The following is a 26,748-nucleotide window of genomic DNA, read 5'->3' on the forward strand; positions in this document are numbered from 1 at the left end:
CATAGCAGGTAAGTTCTTCTAGGTTTTGCTAGCTTTGCTTGGAAACAAAATATAGCAATTCTCCAACAATGTGCCAATACATTATTTTAAGGTCTAGCACAACATAGAAGACAACACACTGTTTTACATGCAGTCCATAGCACTCAATCTTGGGGAAATAACAAGGTTCTCTGACCCTAATAATCCTTGTAACTGTTCCCTCAACATATACCATATCTGCTTAATCAACAAATGTCTACCTCATTGGCTAATTAAAATGGTTCTTGAGACAGTGTTTGTGTGTCTTGTCATATGTATGTGGTGTTGGAGCAGCAGTTCCATGCAGTATTTACATGTAAGAGATGTTGGTGGGCTTTCATCTTGGAATCTGAACTGCAGACTCAGGGAGTACTTGCAGCACTGAGGGCAACAGCAAACATGGGGGAGGTAATGAGGCTGAAAGAGCAACCACTGGCAGGGGCCGGTGTAGTGGAGGGTGGTGAAGGGGCAGTAGGCTAATGAGGGAGTAAGGTTTGTTACAGTTTAGAGGGTAAGTAGGGGATGGAAGTGTTTGGGGGGCTGGTCCACAGCTCGTCCAAAGCAACAGATTCACCATTTTGGCTGAACTGGCATGCATGGAGCAGGCTGACGCGCAGAGCACCCTAGGAGGCAGTGTCTCTAATATGTGTGGTTGGGGAATTGCAAAGGATAGGCACGTTTTAGTTATAGGGGATTCAATTATTAGAACGGTGGTTAGGGCAATCTGCATGGATTTTTAGCAAGTGAGCGAATAATACAGGGTTATAAATGATAGCTCATAGTACAAGTTGATCCAGGAACTAGTTTGATTGCCATCTTGGAGTCAGGAAGAAAATCCCCCCCCCACCTCTGACATAAGTTGGAGAGGGTTGGGGTTTTTTTCCTTCCTCTGGATCAACTAGTAGTTAGGCAGGTTATATATAGATTTAAAAGGTTGAACTTGATGGACGTGTGTCTTTGTTTCAACCTAACTTATTATGTTACAGCAGGAATCCTCCTGTCAGGTTTACAGCATGCTTAATTGTGATTTAGAAGCCACCATCAAACGAGCAACGCACCTGCATCTATATCCCTTGGAACAGTTGCTCTATTTTATATATGGAAAAAAGTATTATTTACCATTAGAGATATGCTATTGATTTCAATCAGGTTCGAATTTTACACATATCACTGCAACTGACAAAATTAGAAACAATATGCTAATCCATTTGCATTGATTTTTCTCATGGATTGTTGTGATATTCATATAAGCATCATGTAAATTGTGACTGATGTGTTCATTTTAATGAATTCCATTTATGTGAATCAATATGGTTCATTTGCTGACTTTTTACCCCCACAGGCATTTTTCTGTGTCCACACCTGAAACCATTTTGGTGCCCCCTTTTAAGAAATGTTCATGGTATTAGTCTTGTCTTGTGGATTACTTTACTCCTGTGGAGGGTTATCTAGCTTATTAACTAATGGTTCATTTCCCCTGGAGCTTTCTAATAAACTGTATACTCGAGCACTGGATGGATTTGAACTGGAGAGAACATTGCTTTCCCCTATATCTTCATATATATACAGTATATTGATATATCTATATCAAAAGTTTTCCATAATATGTTTAGTCCTTTTAATTATTAAAGGAGAGATTCACCTTTACATTAACTTTTAGTATGTTGTAGAATGGCTAATTCTAAACAATTTATCTCAGTGATGTCGCTCAGAAGTTTCGTGTGACCAAACATCATCGTTGAACACGTATAAACATTACTGTGCATTCCCAAGGCTTATGGAATCTGATGTACGTATGTATTTCCCCTGAAATTGGGATTGTTTTGCAGAAAAAAAGACACCTGAATATTTGCAATCACTTTGGCATTACAAACACAACAGAGGTCAGATGAGAGGCACACTGCTGGTAAGAAAATCTATACATAGACAATTTTTCAAGCTGAATTGTGTTTTCTGACTTTCACTGTCCTTTAAACATGCTCTAGTTACTCAGTGTTTCATGAAGAAAAAATAATGCTTTGTTCCTATTATTTCTTATTTTACAGTAATATAACTAAAAGTCTAACTTTAATCTAGTCCTGCAATTAAAATGTTTTATAGGGATGTGCGCTAGTATGTCACATCTCTATTAATTTGTTTATATTTGTTGCCCTCTGCTTTCAAATTAGTATGCAAGTTTGCTTGTGTGTTTTATAGGGATGCACTAAATCCAGGATTCAGTTTGGGATTCGGCCAGGATTTGGCCTTTTTCTGCCTGGCCGAACTGAATTCGAATCACAATTTGCATATGTAAATTAGGGGCGGGGAGGGAAATTCGTGACATTTTGTCACAAAACAAGGAAGTAAAAAATGTTTTCCCTTCCCATCCCTAATTCAGAGGTTCAGCAAATCCAAAATAGTGGATTCGGTGTATCCCTAGTGTTTTGGGCAATTATTGACATACATCATTGGTCTTCATAAAAAGATGACATAAGAAGGAAAACTAAGAAAAACAAGCAGGTTTATTGAATTACAATAAAATCATTAAAAACCCCTTCATCACTTATGGGGTTGGAACATCATTTAATCTATGTACAGACAAAAGAAAAGCAATCTCAATATATATATATTGGATGTATGGGATTACAGTTAACGGGGGACATCAGTTGAACATACAAGGAGACTATTTCCCTTCTCTACAAAGAGTACTGCATGTTGCCCTCTTTGATATAACACATAGACAAGAGAGAAGTTCTATGATGTAAAAGGCCCCATATTTGCCACTGAAGTAAAACCCAATAAACTTGTGGTGAGCGCACTGTTTCATGTATAAAGTTAAGTTGACACAAGTGATGCATGCACTGTGTCTAATGGCACTAAAGGTGAACAATCCACCTCTCGGAATATTCACATAACTTGACAAGGAGTGGTGGAAGCTTTGGCAACAACCATTTCTTCAGGTCACTATCAACAATCACCTGGGATTTCTGTCTGCCTAGATTGCCTTTGGTAAGGCAGCTGTTGTAGAATTATAGCTCTAGCACCCCCCCCCCCAGTTTAATCTATCCAACCCTAACTATTTCAATGAATCTGAAGCTTGTTGGATCTGCTTATTTGAATGTGGCTCACCTTTAAGTAATATATGATTTGCTAGGTGTTTCTCACTGTTTCTATTTATTTACAGATACAAATTTATACAAATATATTAGTAGGCCTTTTAAAGGGGAGGTTCTCCTTGTGCAAAGTATATTGAAATAAACAGAATTTTCTGAAATATGTTCAAACATTTTTGTTTCAGGCCTCTTCAAATGGCCACATCAATCTCTATCCATTCTCTGGCATTGTTGCTATCCCTGAGGGGGGTTATTTATTAAAGCCAAAAACTCGAAAAATTCAAGTTTTTTGTCCATAAAATTCGAATTTATAGTGAAAACAAAACCCTCAAATTTTTCCGGCATCTCAGACATGCCGAAGTTGTATATAAGTCAACGGGCAATATGCAATAATTTGAAGATTTTGTGGTTTTCTGGCAAAAATCTGAAATAATCAGGTGGAAAATCCGAAAAATTCGTATGTTATGAATTTTCGTATGACTTTCATGATTTTTTCAAGTTATATATATATATATATATATATATATATATATATATATATATATATATACTGTATATATACAGTATATATATATAATATATATATACATCCACAATAAACTAATCATCTGTGGAAGAAAGATATATATATATGTATATATATGCATTGAAGAATAAAGACACATTTATTCACTTGATTATGGAGTGCAAGTCCATTTACTGATATATATATACTATATATATATATATATACTATATATATATATATATTATATATATATGTATATGTATGTATATATATATATATATATAAAGCAGAGCTGCAGAGTGGGGACTTGTATATATTTGTATGAAGTCAGACCTTTCGCTATATTGAAGTCTAGTCCAGTGCTCTGTTGGCAAGCCAGCCATTTGTTATAAGCAATCATGGGATTGCCAATTGCAAAGAAAGTTATCTCCACTTAACTTTCAACTTTCTAACTTTCAGCATTGATATAATTTGGAGTGAGTGATCATAAGAGTTTCTAAGTAGGTGGATAGAAGTATTTTAAAAAAGTATTTTATTTGCACAGAAATGTTTATATACATTATTAACTCTGAAATGCATGTTTATTTGATTTTTATGTGCAAAGTGAACCTCCTCTTTAATTCCTGTACTTTTAAACTTTGTTGCATGCCCTTTTTGGTTGGGACCCAAGGGTTCTATAATGGATTACTCAAAAAGCCCTTTTAATTTGCATCAAAAAAAGAATTAAGACCCAAGTCCCTTTTGTTTTTGGCATCACAATAAGACATTATCACTGCTTGGCACATTCCGTTTAGCCATAGAGCAAAATAATAGGGTGATCCTTCAAATGCGTCATTGATTAGTGCTATCTGTTTTCATGGAAATCCTGGTATTCCAGAGCAATTTCATAGCAAAACCGGTACTGGTCCTATAAAGAGATAAATATAGTTAGTAATATCCTTCCCGTACAGCTGGTATTTTTTATATATGTATTCTATTTGTCAGTCTTTCTCACTATGCCATACATCATTCACCTAGTTAGCGTCAGTATGTAAGCAAGTATAGTGTTATTTCCACCTCTGTGGAGAGAATAGATTATTTGCCATACAGATTTTTTGGATAAGGAGCTTTCTGTTCCATCGTTTAACATGTGACAATTTATCTTTACAACTGTATATATTTATTGTTTATTTATTGCACTCCTTGTTTACACTGGCTGTATTATTAGTGTACTGTTTAAAAATACACATACTGTACATACACAAAAAGAATTCCCAACTGTATATCTGAGTGTTGAGAGTGCACAGCCTATAGTTTCTCTCACCAGGGTCTCCACCATATTCGGCTTGATATTTCTCAGAGTTTTCACAGCATAGAACACATCCATAACGCTATGACATCGGATCATGTCATGTATCATTGCACAGGCGCAGAAAGTTCCACTCCGTCCACCACCATTTCTGTAGAGTAATATGGAGATTCAAAAGAGTGTATGCTTGGTTAAATCAATATGATATCCATTTTATTATGGGTGTATTTTCTTTGTTAAACATATTCAATAGCAAAACATGTTTGTTTGCTCTTAATAAGTTAACCTGTATTATTTTTCATTCTGTTCTAACCGACCCTTTGCTGCAATTTATGAACACTATAATTCAGTACAATGGAATATTTTTTTCCTGAAGTACTTTACCTCCATGGCAGCATTTACAACATTCTGCTGAAATTCTATAAGCTTGTGCCTACTTTGTAAGTTTTTCATATAATTAAAAGTAAATTTAAAAAATAGTATGTTACTTTCTCTGCTGCACATACAAATATGGGATCGTTATCTGGAAACCCATTATCCAGAAAGTTCCGTATTACAGAAAAACCATCTCCCATTTTAGCAAAATAATCCAAATTTTGAAAAATTATTTTCTTTTTCTCTGTAATAATAAAACAGTAGCTTGTACTTGATCCAAACTAAGATATTATTAATCCTTATTGGAAGCAAAACCAGCCTATTGGGTTTATTTAATGTTTACATAGTTTTCTAGTACACAAGGTATAAAGATCCAAATTGAGGAAAGATCCGTTTATCCAGAAAACCATAGGTCCCGAGCATTCTGAATAACAGGTCCTATACTTGTACTACAATATGTGCTGCAATTAACAATTCCTCTGTTTATGACTGGGTGTGTATAAGGTAATTAAAGGCAACAAATATGATTCAAAAAAACAATTTGCTGTAAGTGATGTCAGGCTTGTTTTGAAACGGGGAAAAGGTAACGTTGTAGTTGAAGAAATGGAGCCTAAAGCATGACTCTGCCAAAACCAGTGTGTCCGAATGTTCCGCTCTGGCCACGGCAAGACAGACAATCCAAATGAAGAGGTACGGACTCAACCGGAGAAAGTCCACATCGGAAACCAATATTATAAAACTTAAATAGCTTTATTGAAGTATTGATTAAAATCACAGATAGCGGGCAGGGGGAAGCGTAGCTCGCGCGCTTCATGACCTCTAGGTCACTTCATCAGAAGCATGGGCTTGTTTTGAAAGAATCCTTCAGAGTTATGTTAGGGTTAGCACATACCATCTATTATACTATAAGCTAGTACTATGGGTCTTAATACTATGTGTGTATAAGCTAATTAACTACAGTCATATAAGGAAATCCATAAAGAGAAATGGAAACACATTTATTTATTTAAGGGATATACATAAGTGCAGGGGTGCTTAGGGCTCCATAGGCAAAGCTCTCATGTCTGGTCCTAGAACATGAAACTGTAATGCTCAGTGTCACATGCTTCAATATCAGTTCTGACCTTTGCATTAGATCCATACATCTAATCCAGTATAATAATTTTACATATATCAATCACAGTTTCTGCATTGTAGAAGCAACATATCAATCCTAATTTATCCATTCTTTAAATTTGTGTCAGAATGTCCTTCAACTCCTCTGACTCACTTCTGATTTACATTCATACTCTTATTTCGATCAAATTATTGATCTCAGAATTGTACACATATTAATACCAATACTTACAAGCAATGTACTAGTGTCCTGTGCTCTCTGTTTTGTTCCTGCCACTGCTCCACTAGAGACAGGAGTTGCAGGAAAGATCTCTTGCTGTCTGGTGTATCTCTGTATGGAGACCAGCGGAGGTATTGGAAATGTTTCACCATAAGGTGCTCATCCTGCAACAACCAGTAGGAAACAACAAAAATGAAAAAAAATATAGATTAGGGGTATTCAGTCAAATGACTGCTGACTGAGGTCGGCACTACCCTTCCTTTCTTCTATGTTTGGCTTCAGAGTGCAGGCAAGTTGTCCTTTGCCACACCTGCTGCATCTTGACTGGGCCATCTATATGTATTTGAGGCTATCTGGTCAAGCACTTACCCTTGTGATGTTTTGTACACGGAATACGCGAGTCACTACATCCTCTTCCACTGCCCCTGATACAAACTGCACTTCCAATGGCCCATATCGGGATATCCCACTGTCTGGCCAGTACTGAAGACAGGGCTGCGTAATAAAATAAGGTGTGAGATAGAATCAGAACACAATGATCTATAGAAACTGGTATTTATTGAAAGGAAATACAAATGTGTACATTGCAATAGAGGACACAATGTCCATAAACGAGAGCAGAGAGAAAGGGAAATACAAATTGATCTTACCAGTGTTAAAGGTAGCCACATACACACACTTGTACAATATCTATACACTTGTAAAATATCTGATACATCTTTTTTTTTCTATTTCTTTGGACTGACAGTATCCTTAACATAAGTGGGAGGTAGCGGGAAATGCCAACTGGGATCCAATGGAATTGCAAAATGCTCAGTCCAAACTGTCTGCCAAGGTTTCATATACACTGTATATACATATAGCAAAAATAGCTGTACTCATTTTCTACACTTAGTTATTTTCCCCAATTGTTAATGAGGTTCAGGATCATAGATGGCAGTGTTAATAAATATATTGCCGCATGAAGGCAAATGAAAGTGAGAAACACTACAATGAATGTTTAAAGGGATACTGTCATGGGAAAAATGTTTTTTTCAAAACGCATCAGTTATTAGTGATGCTCCAGCAGAATTCTGCTCTGAAATTCGTTTCTCAATTCAGAGGCTAGACATATTGTTAGTTTCCCAGCTGCACCCAGTCATGTGACTTGTGCTCTGATAAACTTCAGTCACTCTTTACTGCTGTATTGCAAGTTGGAGTGATATCACCAATGGGAAGGTAACCATATAACAGCTCCCTAACACAAGATAACAGCTGCCTGGTAGATCTAAGAACAGCATTCAGTAGTAAAATCCAGGCCCCACTGCAACACATTCAGTTACATTGAGTAGGAGAAACAACAGCCTGCCAGAAAGCAGTTCCACCCTAAAGTGCTGGCACTTTTTGAAAGCACATGACCAGGCAAAATGACATGAGATGGCTACCTACACACCAATAGTATAACTAAAAAAATACAGTTGTTGGTTTAGGAATGAAATTTTATATGGAGTGAATTATTTGCAGTGTAAACAGTGTAATTTAGAAATAAAAATGGCATCATAAAAATCATGACAGAATCCCTTTAAGAGATCAACACAAGAAACAACCATTTTAGCCTCTGTGTGTACTTGATAACATGATATATTTGACTGTTCTATGTCATGTCTTGAGAGAGGATTGTGTTAACAACTACACAGAGTGCAACCTAGGAAGCCCTTACCCAAGCAGAATTGGATTGGTTAAGCTGATTTAACATGACAACAGTGCTGCAGCCGTAATCATACACCAGTCTCCAGAAGTCAGTGATTGTGTTCTGCAGGGGGTGCACAGTTATGATCACATTTGAACTCCTTGTATAGCTCTGCAAAAACAATTTTCAAGCCATGTTAGCTGTGGCAGAAAAAGGCAAGATACAAGTTAATACACAGAGGATTGAGGATGCCAGTCTGGGAATCATCAGCAGTACAATAAAAAGAAAATCTACAAGATCAGGCTGAAAAATATAATATAAATTTAGAATATGGATATGCAGGATGAATATCTTGCCATAACTGAAAAAAAAAACGTATTTACAAAGTTAACATACATCTGTCAGGACAGCATTAATGTAATTGCTGGTATCTTCTCCATGAGCAGATAGCAGTAAAGGAAGGGCACGGTCTGGGGGAAGCACATCCATACTGCGGTTCTTGTCTCGATTGTGTGGCAAAAGAGCAATGCTGCACTCTTCTACACCAAGCTGTGCAGTCACCGAGTTAAGGGTCTAGAAGGAAGGGAGAAAAAGTGTCATATACAGCATAGCAAAAAATGTATCTGTGCTTAATGCAGTGAACAGTAATTCACTAGAAACAGGCAGTATATGGAGAAAAGCATGTGATTGTAATGACGACCGCTGTGTGCTAGTCTTCAACAAAAGAGCAGCTGGACATTTTCTGTTCTGTGCAGGAATAACTGAGCACACTTTTATAACTGAGAAAGATGGTTTAAAGGGTTATTGCAGGAAAAATAAACAAACGATTTAGGAAAGCTGGAATATGGACGAGGCCCATTTATGAAAGTTCAAATTTCGAATTCATGTGAAATTTTTTTTAAATTCGCATATACTCACAATTCGACTGGGAGGTTATTTAAGAAAAAAAGTTGAATGTCTGATATTCGATCGAATAGTTCCGACCCGAAAATTCGAATCGCAATTGATTCGTATGAAACAAGTTTTTCTCCCGACAAAAAAACTTGAATGTCAGGAAGGCTATTAACATCTCCAAATGGCTCAACGGACCTCTGCCATTGACTTGTAAATGAACTCGGCAGGTTTAAGGTGGCAAATATTCAAAATAGGACTGTTTCCATGGTCGAGGTGTGATAAATCTCACATTCCAATTTACATTCAAATAGAGGGGTTAAAATTGGAATGTGTGAATTTTGACACTAGAGAATTCAAATTTACTATTCGACCCTTGGTAAATCTGCCCCACTAATGTGAAAAGTCCTAGATACTTGCCATACCTGGAATTCATCCCTTAGATGTGTAGAATTACTTTGCGTGTCTATCTGTAACATTTCCTTATATGTTTGCCTGAAGTCACACGCAAGGATAGCTGTATCTCCACACAAACAGGCCTCTAGGATAGCATCATGAATGAAGACATACTGTTCCTAAAGGGTATTAAAGGTCACATATATATATTAGTTATGCCAACCATTCAGTGTTCCACCACTTTTTTGAACAAATCCAACTAAACCACAGTTTTGCACACTATACCTGTGTCTGCACCATGTTAATTCGCCTGGAGCAAAGAGTTTTTACGCAGTTGTAAATATCCACAACCCCTTCACATTCAGCCATGTCCAGCATCACATCTAATACAATATAACATCCAGTTCTACCAGCGCCAGCACTACAGAAACATGGCAAACAGTCATTGTGAAAAAACAGAATGGATAAACATAATGGAATTTCTGCTATGAAGATACCATTCATGTACATTATCCGTTACCTGCAATGAACCACAACAGGCCCTGCATCAGGGGGAGTAGAGGACTTGACTCTGCGGATAAAGGCAAGAAGCCCGGTCGCATGGTATGGGACTCCATGATCTGGCCATGACAAGAAGTGGAACTGCTTTACCTCGTGTCTGACTGTGTAACCTCGCTGAAAAAGAAGTGAAAACGGAAAGAAAGGGTTGAAGTAGATCCCCATTGCTAATATTTACTATTTTGTTATGGATGCACAGAATGCTCTCAAAATGAGCACTAAAGGAAGATATTTTGACTCACACAGAGTCTTAATGGACAGTATCCCTAATAAACCAGTGCTGAACTGAAAAATATATATACTTACACCTGTCTTGCAGCCACATGTATATGCTATCTATCTTGACTCACACACCATGCTTGTTGATGCAATGCCAATAATTCTATAAAAAAGCTCTCAGAACTAACCCTCAGAAGTGATGTGGCAGAATTAAGGTTACTATTTGAGGGGGCAGTTGCAAAATTACTTTTCTGTATTTTTTTTCTTAATATTTGTGCCATTTTGCCTCCTTAAAGAATGATTATTAATATTCTTGCATTAACGAGCAGAAGTTCCACGAATCAGCAATTTGCAATGTAATTCTGACAAACAACATGGTCGATTGAAGTAGGAAATAAATATTAGACTGAGGAAGAACACTAATAAACTATGTACTTCTAAAAACAGAAATAAATAGAGCTATATAATAAACTTATTTTTGAAAAATAAATGTCAGTTATCCACTAACGTTTGAGTGCATACTTCTATCAGACCCTCTTGAAATACTGAACAGATCGTTCAGTGGTCAGTAGTAAGTAGACACACCAATACCAAGCCCACGACTAGACCCCTTTCCTTGTATCCTACACTAGGTGGCCTATTTATTAAACCTCAAATTTTTCTGAATTAGTTTTTAAAGGAGAAAATCTAAAATTTTTAGAGGAAAAATGTATTATGCTCTGAAGCTGCTTAAAATTTGAATGTGAAAATACACCAGCTAAAAACCTGTTGAAATCATGCAGTCAATGGCAAACAACTGAAACATGTTTTTACCTTCAGGGTTCTCAATAGTTACGGGCTGTTTGTGCTGGTTTTCATTCGATAATCCGCTAATTTTTTTTCAGTTTTTCAGGTGACAACTCGAAAAAATCGTATGATTTGAATGTCAAATTGAAAAAGTTGCGAGATCTAAATTGTCTCAAAATTTCGTTGCAACTTTTTCTTGCACCGATTTTTCTGAGAGTACTTATTGATAAATTAGGGGGGTTTGAGTTTGGGAGATTGGTGAAGCGTTAGTAAATAGGCCTTCCCCTTTAACCTCCAACCAACCCATGTTTTAGGGCAGGGATCCCCAACCTTTTGAACCCATGAGCAACATTCAGAAGTAAAAGGAGTTGGGGAGCAACACAAGCATGAAAATGTTCTTGGGGTGCCAAATAAGGGCTGTGATTGGCTATTTGGTAGCCCCTATGTGGATTGTAAACCTACATTGAGGCTCTGTTTGGTAGTGCACATGGTTTTTATACAACCAAAACTTGCCTCCAAGCCTGGAATTCAAAAATAAGCTCCTGCTTTGAGGCCATTGGGAGCAACATCCAAGGGGTTGGAGAGCAACATGTTGCTCATGAGCTACTGGTTGGGGATCACTGTTTTAGGGTGAAGACACACTGAGCTACTAGTAGCAGCTACTTGTTGAGGCTACTGTTGCCAAAAAATACCTTGCAATAGACAATACTGAGAATTGCCTCTACTAAAACACATGTATGGCCTAATTTATCAAAAAATCTAATTTGTACGGTTTGTGAGTTTTTTTCCTACTTCGAATAAACTCACAATTTTAAAAAAATCAAATGTTTTATTATGTAAAAAAATCAATGGAATACAATCATGAAAAAAATTAAAATACCTCTAATTTATTGAGTTTATACGCGTAAAATCTCAAATTCCTCGAATTTTTCCAGTTTATAAACTTAAAAAACTTTCAGATTTAAAAAATGGCTTGAATTTTACCTAGGACAATTCCAGCTGACTTCTACATGACCTTGCCAGCTTTTAGATGCCGATTTTTTACATTCAAGTTTTTGAGGGGTTTTTTTTTGCTTAATAAATACCAGACATTCCAGTTTTTTAAAATATAATTTGAATTTGTATTCGAATTGTGGTAAAAAGTCAAACCTTGATAAATCACCCCGGTAGTGTACTAGCAAAGCTATTTATCACTAATGTCTATTTTGAAGCCATGACAAGTAGCTGCTACTAGAAGCTCTGTGTGTTTTCACCCTCAAAGAGAAACTTGAAATGGAAATAGGAATATAACCGATTCTACATCTGATCCTTAGGCACTCAGATATTTATACCCATCATTATCATCAGTCAATTAACACAATCAAGATTTATATTTTATGAAAATGAGCATGCCGGGATGGGAGTTAGTGGTGCCAAACTCCTTTCCTGATTTTTACATTTTTTGAAATAGCACTTAAAGACAGACAAGAACACCTAGCAGCAATTTCACTTTTCTGCCTTTTTCAATTTTCTTTAGTATCCAATTTTCTCTGAAAATGATTCTAGTCAGCCACAAAGTAAAAAACCAGTGAACATCTATGCTTCAACTGTTTACAACTCAATGTCTTACCCTTTCTAAGGTAAGTGTCCTCACAGAATACTCCGCTAGTGTCTCAGTGTTCAGCAACGTGACTCGAATGTCTCCGTAGGTATCAGAAGTATCTGGCCAATACTTACTGCATTTTACCTGAATAAAGTGACAGAGGATTAAGGGTTGTGTTCATAAGAAATGAGCAAATTTAGAATTAATGTACAGGTTTGTTCTATACCACAGGGCTGCAAGCTACTTTGTGAATCCTAAACATGTTTTTCGAATACCTTCTCTCTATAAGAATCCATACTTTTGTTAAAGGACAAGGCAACCCCAATAGTCTGAAGCACTGCTGAATCTTCTTAATCCTGCATGATTTCTCAATAGCACAGTCATGCCTGTTTAAATTCCTATTACTTGCTTGAAGTAAACTTCCCGTAATGCAGCAGTCTAACATCAAGACCAGGACTGGCGATTCTGCACACTTAATCCAAATCGGGATTTGCACATGCTCAGATGGCGCCTTATCCGTAGCAGCGAGCAGAAAATAATTGCGCATGCACTGAAGTAACTTGTCAAAGTGTTTTAAAGTAATACAAATATAATGTTGTGTTGCCCTGCACCGATAAAACTGATGTGTTTGCTTTATAAACACTACTAGTGTTAATATAATAAAATAAGGTGCTGTATAGCAATGGGGCAGCCATTCAAATTAGAAAAGGCTTGTATTATACAGCACAGCAGATAAACTATGTAGAACATAATGGTGTTATCTGTTATCCACTATTAACCATATAAAGCCATATAGCCTTTTTTCGATTTCCGCCATTACTACACAACAGCTTGTTTATATGAACTATAGTAGTGTTTCTGAAGCAAAAAATACATGCAATGTCCTTTGGGTTCTGGATCCCGTGAAAAGCCCCGGTGCAGGCTCACAAACCAGTCAAAAGCAAAGAAACAGCCCAAGCGTTTGAACCAACAACTGATCATATGGATTAGGTTTATTTTATGTCTGTGTATTCAGTTTTACCTCAATTCAAGCACATTTTTCCCTGTCTGTCACCAGTTTAACTTCCTTTTACCTCTCTCTCTCTTTTCTCTATCATTCTCCTGTCTTTCTTAATTCTCAATTTTGCATTCCCTCAGTTAGGTTGTTTTCCTTGAAAGGGAGTCTGTCATGATTTTTATGATTTAGGTTGTTATATCTAAATTACACTGTTTACCCTGCAAATAATTCACTCCACAATATAAAATTTCATTCCTGAACCAGCAAGCGTATTTTTGTTTTTTAAAATTGTAATATTGGTGTGTAGCAGCCATCTCAGGTCATTTTGCTTGGTCATGTGCTTTCAGAAAGAGCCAGCACTTTAGTATGGAACTGCTTTCTGGCAGGCTGTTGTTTCTCCTACCTAGGGGCACATTTACAAAGCTCGAGTGAAGGATTCGAATTAAAAAAACTTCGAATTTCGAAGTGTTTTTTTGGCTACTTCGACCTTCGAATTAAAAAAACTTCGAATTTCTAAGTGTTTTTTTGGGCTACTTCGACCTTCGACTACGACTACGAATCGAACGATTCGAACTAAAAATCGTTCGACTATTCGACCATTCGATAATCGAAGTACTGTCTCTTTAAGAAAAACTTCGACCCCCTAGTTCGGCAGCTAAAAGCTACCGAACTCAATGTTAGCCTATGGGGAAGGTCCCCATAGGCTTGCCTGTGTTTTTTTGATCGAAGGATATTCCTTCGATCGTTGGATTAAAATCCTTCGAATCGTTCGATTCGAAGGATTTAATCGTTCGATCGAACGAATAATCGTTCGATCGTAGGATTAGCGCTAAATCGTTCGACTTCGATATTCGAAGTCGAACGATTTTAGTTCCTAGTCGAATATCGAGGGTTAATTAACCCTCGATATTCGACCCTTAGTAAATCTGCCCCTTAATGTAACTGAATGTGTTGCAGTGGGACCTGGATTTTACTATTGAGTGCTGTTCTTAGATCTACCAGGTAGCTGATATCTGGTTACCTTCCCATTGTTCTGTTGTTAGGCTGCTGCGGGGGAGGGGGGGGAGGGAGTGGGTGATATCAACTTGCAGTACAACATTAAAGAGTGACTTAAGTTTATCAGAGCACAAGTCACACGACTGGGGACAGCTGGGAAACTGACCCTATGTCTATTTCCATGTCAGATTTTAAAATGAAATATAAAAAAAATCTGTTAGCTCTTTTGAGAAACTGCTTTCAGTTCAGAATTCTGCTGGAGCAGCACTATTAACTGATGCGTTTTGAAAGAAAAAAATTCCATGATAAGTATCCCTTTAAATATGGTGCTAACACATTGTATTTAAATTATTGATCTAGTTTATCTGGTTACTACAATTCCTTTGCTCCAGCATCTCAGGCTGCCAGCAACTGATGTAAGTCACAGATGAAAAAATAAGGCAAGGAGTGAAAGCAGATTCTCAGTAACTCACGTAAACCTAACAGTCTTACTAATTAAGTGTTTGTTACCTCTGTTCTTCAGTATGTGAGAGCAGCACATATTTTATTTATATCCACAGCTTTATGTACACTCTTTAATACGCTACTTATATTCCTACTTTTAATTCTGTAGCAGAATATTTCAGTCTAATTTAGGGAATCAGTTTTAACTATTTTTGCTTTAAATAATATATTAATATGCACAGTGCAGGTTACTGTAAGTTGCTAAAGCTTCAGTAGCATTTGGACTGCCTGCAGTTTTTTTTTATCCCTCTTGTATCTTGTACTTGTTTGATTATGCCGTGATGCTCAGTAAATTAAGAGGGGATTATAATTGGGAAGGATTGTCCTGCCTATAATTGCTATGTAAATGCATGATGGCCAAAAAGAATATTTCAAAAGTTCCACGCCACAAACATATATGGATTTTGCAGAAACGCCACATGTAGAGATTGATTGAATGATTGAGGGGGGATCAAAAATAGAAAATCAGACATGGCAAGGTTCAGAAACAGTGGTGTAACTATAAAGAGGATAGAACCTGTGAGGAAGCCCAGGGGAACAGGGGACCTGTGAGGGAGGAAAAGGGTGATTTTACGTGCAGAGGGGCCCTGGCCCCCAAAGCTATGACTGCTCAGGACACTCAGCATGTCTAGTTCAGTAAAACAGTAAAATATTCTTCAGAAGTGTATATATAAAAGTACAAGTTATAACTTAAAGTATTCTTTGTTAATGGCATGGCACCATTTTATTACCCCCCTTGTGTTGCCCTACACCTACCCGCTGTGTTTGCTTACCATGTGTAAACTTTAAATGGTATCACTACAGAGCTTAACTGCCCTCTGCATTGTTTAAACCTCAAATTCAGACGAATCCCCTGCATTGTTCACACCTGTGATCCCCCTGTATTGTTCACACTTGTGACACCTCTATTGTTCACACCTTAAGCCCTGTGCTGTTCACACCTGAGACCCAGACTGAAACTGCCCACATTGTTCACCTGTTCACACTATGCAAAATGCTAATGGGGAACCAGCACTGTGCCATTGTATGTAGTACATCTTAGAGTTGTCCTGATAGGTTTCCCTGTCTCCTGCTCTGTTCTATCCTCCCTATGCTGCCTGTATGTGACCTGCTCTGGCTGTGTGTGCCCTACTCTGCCTGCGTGTGCCCTGCTCTGCCTGCGTGTGACATACTCTGCCTGCGTGTGACATACTCTGCCTGCGTGTGCCCTGCTCTGCCTGCGTGTGCCCTGCTCTGCCTGTGTGTGACATACTCTGCCTGTGTGTGCCCTGCTCTGCCTGTGTGTGACATACAGTACTCTGCCTGTGTGTGACATACTCTGTCTCTGTGTGCCCTGCTCTGCCTGTGTGTGCCCTGCCTGTGTGTGACATACTCTGTCTCTGTGTGCCCTGCTCTGCCTGTGTGTGTGTGCCCTGCTCTGCCTGTGTGTGACATACTCTGTCTGTGTGTGCTCTGCCTGTGTTTGCCCAACTCTGCCTGTGTGTGCCCTACTCTGCCTGTGTGTGCCCTGCTGTGCCTGTGTGTGTCCTGCCCTTACAGTGAATCAGTGCATACCTGTAAAAAAGCCAGTCTGATTTAAATTAATGTATGAGCAAATCCCTAGAAAGTATTTTGCTTATTTTGTTTAGTTTTAAATGCATGGTATATTAAGTAATGATTAAAGTCAATTCATTTATTTTATAGAGCCTAGTAAGAGCCTAGTTTAATATTTTTAAAACGAAGCATTTATGAGCCCTGTGCCTTCACTGCCAAAAGGACAGGAAATGCAAGCTATAATACAGTAAAATCACATATCTCCTGTAGCTCTGTGTGTGCTGTGAATAAATTAATAAAAGGCACGTAATAATAAAGAGAGATGAAGCTAATTGCATTGAGTTCACATTAGCAGTTTGGGTGGGTATTTGAAAGAAGACCCTTAATGAGCAGGGAAAATGAGACCAGTTGAGACCAAACAAAATCATTATCGTTAATGGAGATTTACAAGAAAACACAATTTAAAAAAATGATGCAATGTAAGGCACATTGTTCTTAATTAGGCGTCAGTGCAACAGAGCGACAATACTAATGATACAAACAATGCAGAGAGATTAGCTAAATTAACCGATTTAGTTACACAACTCCTACCTCTTTCACAGCTCTTTTACCTGCTCTTAACTCTTTATTCACTTACTGCCAAAACAGCTCTGTGTTTTGTTATAATATTATTTTATAGCTATCAGACTTCAGCCTTGATGTAGAACGTACTGAGCCCAAGAACTAGGAACCATCGGTGGCTGGCAGAAAACCAATAGAAGATGGAAAGATTTCTTTTCTTAATGGGAAAATCTAATACAATCTTCATAGGCAGTAAGAACAAATGTTCTATCATTTCATGGCAACCAGGGCAAATGTTCTATTGAAGTTTATAGACCTAATAACCTCGATGGAGACAAGTGGTATAACAAGCGTTTCAAATATTCTCAAGCAAAGGATACTCTAAAACTTTAACTGTTAAGATGTTTTGAAGATTTACTAATAAGCACCATGGAATATGTTTAAAGTGCTGGCAATAGAGATTTCTTCCCATAAATTCTAATAAATGGAATTTTCTTGACGGCCTATAATCTTAACAGCCAATTAGTCTTAACTGCCAATTTAAATATTTATACTATTATGTGTTTTGATCTGCATTGAGCATTACTTACCCTGCCAACCTCCACCAGCTTGGTAATCATCACTATGCTAGATACATGTTCCTGCCATACCATCCTCCAGAAATCATAGATCATATCTTGTTTTGGACCTGAAAAGAAGGTGATGTTACTTATCAATGCAAAAAATATAGACTGAAATTCCTAAATAAAGATAAAACACATTCAGAAACATAACTCATATGTATACAGGTATGCGACCTGCTATCCAGAATGCTTGGGACCTGGGGTTTTCCAGATAATGATCTTCTGTAATTTTATACTTCATGCACTAAGTCTACTAGAAAATCATGTAAACAATGAATACACCCAATAGCCTGGTGTTGCTTCCAATAAGGATTAATTATATATTTGTTTGGATCAAGTACAAGGTACTGTTTTATTATTACAGAGAAAAATAAATCACTTTTAAAAATTTGGATTATTTGGATAAAATGGAGTCTATGGGAGATGGCCTTTCCATAATTTGAAGCTTTCTGGATAATGGATATCTGGATAACCGATCCTATACCTGTATAAATTTTGTGGGGGTTATTAATATTCTGGACAGGTTGTTAAAGCCTATTGTTATCTATCGCCCTGGAAAACAGTATTAAAACGTTTTACATACTTTCATTTTTCTTAGAATAAAAGGATAGTAAAGATAATTAAATATTTAGTATACTTCTGTGTTAATAAATGCGTTTGAATCTGTTTAGTAACAGACCACAGAAACTTAATTTTTTTTCTGCTTATATTTTTTAATTGCATTAGGTTAACAAAAATACTTCATGTCTGCTTACCTTGTGTAGCAATAAAGTGGTTAGACCTGTGGTAACCCTACAAAGGAAAAAAAAGTGTATAATTATGTGTATGAAAACCCTTTCTTGTTTGTTTGTGTGCTGGAGAGCTTCCAGCATGCTTTGCGGTATGCATGGTGGGAGCCTTGCCAAAAACAGTGGAGAAGGAAGTGAAGGGATAGAAGAACAGTAAGGGAGGAGGGTTAAATGCCTGTTCAAATCATTATTAGCAATAAAAACACAGAGGGGAGGGTATGTAAAAAAGTAATAAGATAAAGGACATAGCAAGCAAAACAAAAAATGACTATAGAGAGCTACTGTATTTGAAAAGAAGTATAGAGGTAGCAAAATGCCTCTTTTAATACCACTAAGGATTTTCACTACGGCAGAACAAATCTGCAGAAGAAGAGAAATGAGCTTCCAGCAAAGCAATTGAAATGGAAGGTGTTTTACTCTGTGTCATACCTCAGGCACTTTAGTTCAGCTTTTTGAAGGGCAGTAATAATATTAAGAAAATAGATGTGAGAATCATATTTCAGTAAAAGGGATCTGAACTACACGAATTCCTATGCTGGGAGGACTACCAGCACCAGCTGCAAATAGAAAGACGTGAAATACATTTATAGCAAGTAATATTGGTGATTATCAGTCTATGACACTGGGGGGCCCGCACTCACTGCCAGTTCCATTTTTCATTTTTAATACATAAAGATCGATCATCATCAAAAGAAAAAAAAACACTTTATCCCTTACTTTACTGAAACGTCTTAATGCCTCGTAAATTTTACGCACTAATTAGTATATGTACAAAATGGTACCAATCAGTGAAGGATGCAATATTATCGGTAATGTTAAAACAGATAGGTCTGCATTGGCACATCTGAAAATGTTAAAAAAATATATATAATGCAAGGTGAATGAACTTGCTTATACATATGTGATAGATGCCTACTCCTAAGTGGTAACAATATGCAGCAAATTACACTTATGAGGCAACAATATTAATGGCCATATCGAATCTCCAAAAGATTTCCATTGGGGAATCATTTCTCAGAATTGGCGATCTTCTACCAGTGGCGTAACTATAATACAGCAGACCCCACCGGAGGGGGGGGGGGGCAGGGAGCCCGGACAAAGGGGTCTGCTGAACTGAAATCCCCCTGCACACTGTGTGCTGCCGTCAAGACTGCCGCAAGTAATCAAATGACGGGGGCGGAGCTGAGGCATTCCGATGGGACAGGAGAGGTTGATGTGTGTGCTTTGAAGGAGAAGTCAGGGGGCGCGTGCACGCAGGTGTGCACACGTGCAGCTAAGCCGGCCCCCCTGATTTTTTTGCAGGGGGGCACGGTTAGCTGTAGTTACGCCACAGTCTCCTTCCTATAACACAATCTAATCAAAGCAGCAAAAAAAAAAAACCCATCCACCCCTCCACCCCAAACACTTAAGCAGGTTTCTACTGTCTCCATTTCTTCCCTAACTAGGGATTCTAGGATTCACCTTGGGTTTCAGCTGAATTCTAGAACTTTTTTTTTATTAAGTATTTATTTACCAAGACCTGGGGCAGGAGCGCAAGATTACTAACAATGCACCCCTTAGTGGCCATGCAGAGAGCACTTCTGCCCCTGCCATGGACCAGGGGTCGCACACACTCTATATGCTGCAATTATTTAAAGTAACAAGAACGGAGGAGTGCAAAGTTTCAAAAGCTTGCCGATTGCTCCATTCTTTAGAAGTAGCTACAATTCACAGCAAGCTTTGCATAGTTAAGGTGGCCATAATATAATATATTTGGTGCGCCTATGGCAGGAAACGAGCTGACTGATATCGACAGAAGACTTGGACATTTGTCGGCTCATCGATCTAGCTAGCAGGAAAATTTAGATCAGGCACCTTTGAAGGCACCTGAACATCGCCATTGTTATTGCTGAATTGTCAGATAAAGGTAGAATTTGATTGTTTCTATCTGTATATCTGACAATTCAGCTCTAACAGAGTTTTTTTTTATTAAAGTCTGAATGCCAAAAACTCGAAAAATTCATGTTTTTTTTTACTATAAAATCAGAATTTTTCATGAAAAAAAAACCTCGAATTTTTTGTGATTTATTATACCTCAAGGATGGAAAAAGTACAAATCTGAAAATCCGGCATCTCAGACCTGCCGAGGTTGTATAAAAGTCAATGGGAGAAGTCCCGAAGATATCCTGATCTGCGCTGGGTTTCGAGCAAAAATCTGAAGATTTTGTGGTTTTCGGGCAAAAATTCAAAAAAAGTTGAGTTGTCCGAAAAATTTGTATGATTCGAATTTCCATATGATTTTTACAAATTTTTCATGGTTTTTCCCACACTGGAATGTTACAGGAACACGTATTGATAAATAAGGGGAAATAACCCGTGCGGATTTGGTTTTTGAGTACGGTTATATTTGAATATATTTCAAAAAATAATGAGAAATAATGAGAAAAAATAATGAGATAAAATTTTGATAAAGAACCCCCTTAGTATTAAAAATGAACAATCTTTCCTGCGACCAAAGTTCTTAATTGTAGCATCTATGGTCAACTTTAGTGACTTGCAGCATTGTTTAAGGAGTGAGATCCAGTAGTGCAGAGGATGGAAACAGCACGACAGGCATAGTATTTAATAGTAATTACATTTACAAACAACTCACACCAATGTGTAACTAATATATATTGGATCAAAATGCCACCCTTAAGATTGCTGATGGGGTTCAGGGGGTCATTTTTATTTTTTTGGACAATTTTAAGCCACACACAAGGTGCTTTGAATGTGAACCTAATCCATACCCTTCTGTGTAGCATACCTATTCATTATTAACCACCAATGAACTGGATTTATTATGCAGCAATGCTTTTAAAATTCATTAGGTATGTTATCAAACTAATACAGCCAAAACCCTATGAAAAAAAGGAAATTGCACAAACTGTGTAGAAAGAAACTGATTGCTATCATGTTTCTACTCACTGATCTGAGAATAGTTTACACAACAGGGACCAGGCAGAAGATGCTGAAAATAATTAATCTTTTTCCCTTAATTTGGTGACAGTATAACGTTTCAGAGGCTCCAGTCTATTTAATCCAAGAAAGGATCTCTATAATATTTGATTAAGTGCAGTAATTTGTCATAACTGGATGTACATTTAAAAATGTGTGTACGGAGCTTAAGTATAGTTTTACTATATGCTAGATATAACCAGTTATGGTAATATTATATAATCATAAAACAACAAATATGTTGACATCAGTCTCATATATCTGCTGGACAAGTCTGCATTGACAATTACAAAGATTGCCTTCTATTCCTTATTACACACAAAAATACATTTGTAGCTTGACATTTAGTCATATTGTAGGATCTAGGGAAACACAGGAAAATAACAGGCAGAATTGTCAGTGTGTGAAATTAGAGCTCACAATAGAAAAACCCACCCACTTTCTAGTCAATCCTATAGGATTTTTAGATGCATATCACTAGGTGAAACTTAGAGTTCACCATTTAATTAATATGCTTCTGAAAATCCCGTAGGAAGGAAAAGGAAGGGGGGTTTCGATGGTGAGCTCTAATATCACACTTTGATAAATCTGTCCATACTGTAGGCTGAAGGGTTGGCATTGGAGATATTTGAGGATGATAACTGTGTGCACTTTGGTCTTTGCACAGCCAAATATCTATCGATTTATACATGTTATACAAACAATATTCCTGGCATGTGTGGACAATTAAAGTCATCGACATAAAGGTTAGAAAAATGGTCACCAGTATGAAGGTCTGGAGGGTTAAGTTAACGTCTAGCAGGATGTTTCATGCTTGGATAGGTTGAGCTTGATGAAATGATCCTGATGGTGCAAAATTATACTAAAAACTAATTAATGTTTCAGTGATGTCATAACAGATTTTTCATTCTATTTGAATATGTTTATTAACATCTATATGAGAGGTGCCTAGAGCTTGTCATTGTGGGGTCTACTTAAAAGAACAGTAACACCAAAAAATAAAGTGTTTCAAAGGAATGACAATAGAATATAGTGTTGCCCTGCAATGGTACAACCAGTGTGTTTGCTTAGAAACTGTACAATAGTTTATAATATATACAAGCTCTTGTATGGCCATGGGGACAGTCGTTCAAAGCTGAAAAGTGAGAAAAGGCACAGTATACACAGCAGATAACAGATAAGCTCTGTAGTATACAATGGGATTCTGTTATCTACTGTGTATGCAGTGCTTGAATGGCTGTCCTGGATGCTTACTTACCCAAAATACATAAAAATCTAGAGGACCCTCCAGGACATCCTATAGTGTCTGGCATAGGAAGTGTGATTAAGCCACTCAGTAGATATGTTGATGAGAATTTAAGATCGTTTTTCCAACATTAGCATTGTATATATTAGACACAGCTGTTGTCATCAGAAAGGATGATCAATTGCCGATTTCTGATGATATTTTACTAGTCACTTTAGATGTGGAAGGACTATATTCTTCCATTCCACACAAGGAGGGCATTTATGCTTGTAAAAAATATCTGAACAGAGAGGTAAAAAGTATGAAGCCCACACAAATTTTGTAATAGACTGCCTAGCATACGTACTCAACAACAATTGCTTTTTATTCAATGGTAATTACAACAGGCAAATACAGGGAACAGCCATGAGGGCAAAGTGCGTCCCGCCCTACGCGTGTTTACATCTGGGACTTTGGGAGGACACCGAGGAGCAGCGAGTCCTTGACGAGTGGGCGGGAGCGTACTTTCTCCTCTGGCTGAGATATGTGGACGATATATTGATCCTTTGGGAAGGTGAGCAAAAATTATTACTAAAACTGGTTGAGACACTCAATATAAATGAGAAAAATATTAAACTAACACTTAATTATCACAAACAAGAGATAGCCTTTTAGATTTGATGATCTTCAAAAATAATGGTCTTTTATGTACTAAGACATAAAGAAAATCAACAGCCACAAATACACCATCATCCACACTAATAAAAGGAATCCCTATTGGTCAGTTCCTGCAAATACGGAGAAATTGTTCTCAAGATCGAGATAATGAAGCACAAGCAGAAGATCTAACGCAGAGACTGACCAATGGTACAGCAAACAGACAATAAGTAAAGGATATGAAAGAGCAAAACAGTCTAATAGATTGGAGTTAATTTTCAAAACCAAACAGATACTGAATTGAGATTTATAACAAATTACAATAGTCAATGGTATGACATTCAGCAAATTTTGAAACGAAATTGGGATATTCTTCTGGCTGATCCCGATTTAAAAGGTTTTCTAAGCCCTTTCCCTAGAATAACTGCAAGAAGAGCACCATCTCTAAAAGATAAGTTAACAAGTAGCCACTACATTAATAAAAGCCATGAAAAAGCAGTGACGTGGCTACCTGCACCAGAAAAGGGCATGCATAAATGTGGACACTGCAAATGTTGCAGATATGTGAAAAAATTTAACAACTTCACACATTTGCAAAATAAGAAAGTTTATAAGATTAATAGTTTTATCAGCTGCCAAACCACTGCAGTAATTTACATCATAGAATGCAATTGCCCTTTACTTATTGTAGGGAAAACAATAAGATCAATAGGGATACTAGTCCTCGAACATATTAGTGATATTAACCGAGAGGTACAAAAAAGCTCAGTAGCAAGACACTTTAAAAATGTGCATAATCGTAATATAAAAAACCTAAATATGTTTGGAATTGAACAAGTTTCATTAGGTATTAGAGGAGGAGAGATTGACAAAGTATTACTAAAGAAAGAATTAAGGTGGATGTATGAACTGAATACCCTTTGGCCCACTGGGCTAAATGATGATAGTAAATTTGGAGTATTTTTATAGCTCCTACGATGTATATGAATTTAAACTAATCAATCCTGTTTAAATATAGTTAACCACTCGCATTATAATACATAGATGTTTTCTAAGTTAAATTGTTGTTAATATACTTTCAAACGTAATGTAAGTGATAATGGCAACTAATACGAAAAGCAGCATTACAAGAGTTAATCTCTTAACCCTTTATTATATATTTCACCATATGACGGGCTATAAGAGGCGGATTTATATGGACAGAAAGCACTTCATTATCAATGCCCTTTCCGCAAGTCATAGTGTCAGCCGGATGCATAAAGTAACTTAATCTGCCTGTAACCTATGCTAGAATGGCTGCCCCCATGGCTACACAGCTGCTTATTTATATAAACTATAGTCGAGTTTCTGAAATAAATGAATCAGTTTCATCAGTGCATGGCAACACTACATTTTACAGTATTGTCATTCCTTTAAAACAATTTCATTTTTTGATGTTACTGTTCCTTTGAGTGACACTGGGCCAGGAATGCAATCTAAGGATTCTGACAAACGCCAGAGGGGTTGCTGTAAAATCCATAGACAGTCACGATTTAGTGGGTTGGTTAGGAGCATTTTGAGCCTCTGTGTGCTTGAATTGCTAGGGCCTTTTTAACTCCCAGTTCAGGCCTGAGTGCTGCTATAACTTTAAGATCTACCACTGCAACAGGTTATGAGGGCTAGTTTACATTGCCATGCAAAAATTAGGAGGTTATTTATCAAACTCCAAACATTTCTCACTATATTGTTAAAATTAATTCCAGCAGACTTTTTTTTACTATTCAATACATTTCAATACAATTATCAATAGATTTTCCCTACATTTTCAATAAAATAGTAAAAAAAATCTGAATCCTACAATTTTTTCAAATTTGACGCCTGAAAACTCCAACTTTTTTATATTATCGCCTGAAAACCAGAAATCTTTGGATTATTATATGAAACCCAGAGCAGATCAGGATATCTTCCAGTTGTAAACAGGACATCTGTCATTGACTTGTACATGACCTCGGTAGGTTTGAGATGGAGTATTTTTTTATTCTGACTTTTAACACCATCTGGGTTTAATAAATCACGAAACATTCAAGTTTTTTATTTTCTCCAAAAAAATTGTGTTTTTCCCTTTAAAAGTCCAGTCAGAAAAAAATCAGACTTAAGTAAATAACCCCCTTACTGTATATAAATCAACAAGGCCCATTCCTGATGTACCTGTGCATGACATTTCAGTAATCAATTAGGAAGGTTATACAATGCAATGTTTTGCTCTGCAGATCTAGATGTAGAACATGTTTCAAACAAATCATAACATATTTGTAACTGGAAATTATTATTTGTAAATACAACCTTTCCCTTGTGTTTTTGAAACAAATAAAATGGGTTATTTGTATGCTAAATCTTATTTTGCTTTAACAAGGATGAAAGAGATAGGGGAAAAAGAACAAAGATTAGGGAGACACCAGAAAAATGAAGGAAACAAAAGGGAAAATATAAGAGGAATATGAAAATCAAGCACAGAGGCAAAAAGGTACAGTAGGTTCTTAAACGAAAAAACTGAGAACCAAAAAAAGTATGCAGAAGGACAAGAAAGAATGTGATAACATATCATATGAGTGACAGAGAGAAAAGAATATAAATAAGGGAAAATGCAGGAAAAATAAGCATGTTAAACCAATTAAAAAAACCAAAGGACAGGTTACAGATGAATGGAGGACATGTTTATGAAGCATGGATGAGGAAAATGGGGGTCATAAGTATATAGAATAGAGAAAATAAAAAAACAAGGTAGGCTAATAAAGTATAACAAAACATTAAGAGAAGATGGAATACAGAGGGAATCAGAGTGAGTATGCATAACCAAAACACTCCACTTAGTGCAAAGGGCATCAATAGCTGTAGTGCCTAGGACTAGAGCATACTGACCACTGGATGCCAGATTAATTATTGTATTATAAGTGCCAGTGCAAAAAAGCACCTGGTAAGGCAGAGGGGTGCAGTAGAGGATCCCAAGCTTAATACTCACTTCTCGGTTTATCCGAATCTACAGGTGATCCCACAGAGAGAAACACAAAAAAGAGGGGTAGGAAAGCAGAAAGGGAAAGTAAAATAATTCCAAAGTATGCAGAAGGTTGAATGAATGAAAAAATAATGCAAGACAGAAGAATTGGGAAGAAAAGAAGAAAAAGTGAAAGGTA

At 37.0% G+C, this 26,748-nt stretch overlaps 1 protein-coding gene across 6 annotated transcripts in view; it reads right to left on the minus strand.

The window, feature by feature from the left end:
- Positions 1-2,501: 2,501 nt before the first annotated feature.
- LOC108709564 (receptor-type tyrosine-protein phosphatase U) overlaps positions 2,502-26,748 on the minus strand; it is an 83,404-nt gene continuing 59,157 nt past the window's right edge. For 4 of the 6 annotated variants that reach the window (XM_041583993.1, XM_041583991.1, XM_041583992.1 and 1 more), the window contains 13 exons: positions 26,577-26,594; positions 18,688-18,724; positions 17,900-17,997; positions 12,746-12,862; positions 10,094-10,248; positions 9,859-9,994; positions 9,603-9,752; positions 8,683-8,859; positions 8,317-8,457; positions 6,987-7,112; positions 6,630-6,781; positions 4,922-5,057; positions 2,502-4,525 (listed from right to left, as the gene is read on the minus strand). In XM_041583993.1, coding sequence (XP_041439927.1) covers positions 4,463-4,525; positions 4,922-5,057; positions 6,630-6,781; positions 6,987-7,112; positions 8,317-8,457; positions 8,683-8,859; positions 9,603-9,752; positions 9,859-9,994; positions 10,094-10,248; positions 12,746-12,862; positions 17,900-17,997; positions 18,688-18,724; positions 26,577-26,594 — 1,506 coding nt within the window. In that variant the 3' untranslated portion in view covers positions 2,502-4,462. The remainder of the gene's footprint in view (positions 4,526-4,921; positions 5,058-6,629; positions 6,782-6,986; positions 7,113-8,316; positions 8,458-8,682; positions 8,860-9,602; positions 9,753-9,858; positions 9,995-10,093; positions 10,249-12,745; positions 12,863-17,899; positions 17,998-18,687; positions 18,725-26,576; positions 26,595-26,748) is intronic. The other 2 variants (XM_018249520.2, XM_018249521.2) reach the window with 1 other exon arrangement.

This window comes from Xenopus laevis, chromosome 2S (assembly GCF_017654675.1).
Source record: "Xenopus laevis strain J_2021 chromosome 2S, Xenopus_laevis_v10.1, whole genome shotgun sequence".
NCBI lineage: Eukaryota > Metazoa > Chordata > Amphibia > Anura > Pipidae > Xenopus > Xenopus laevis.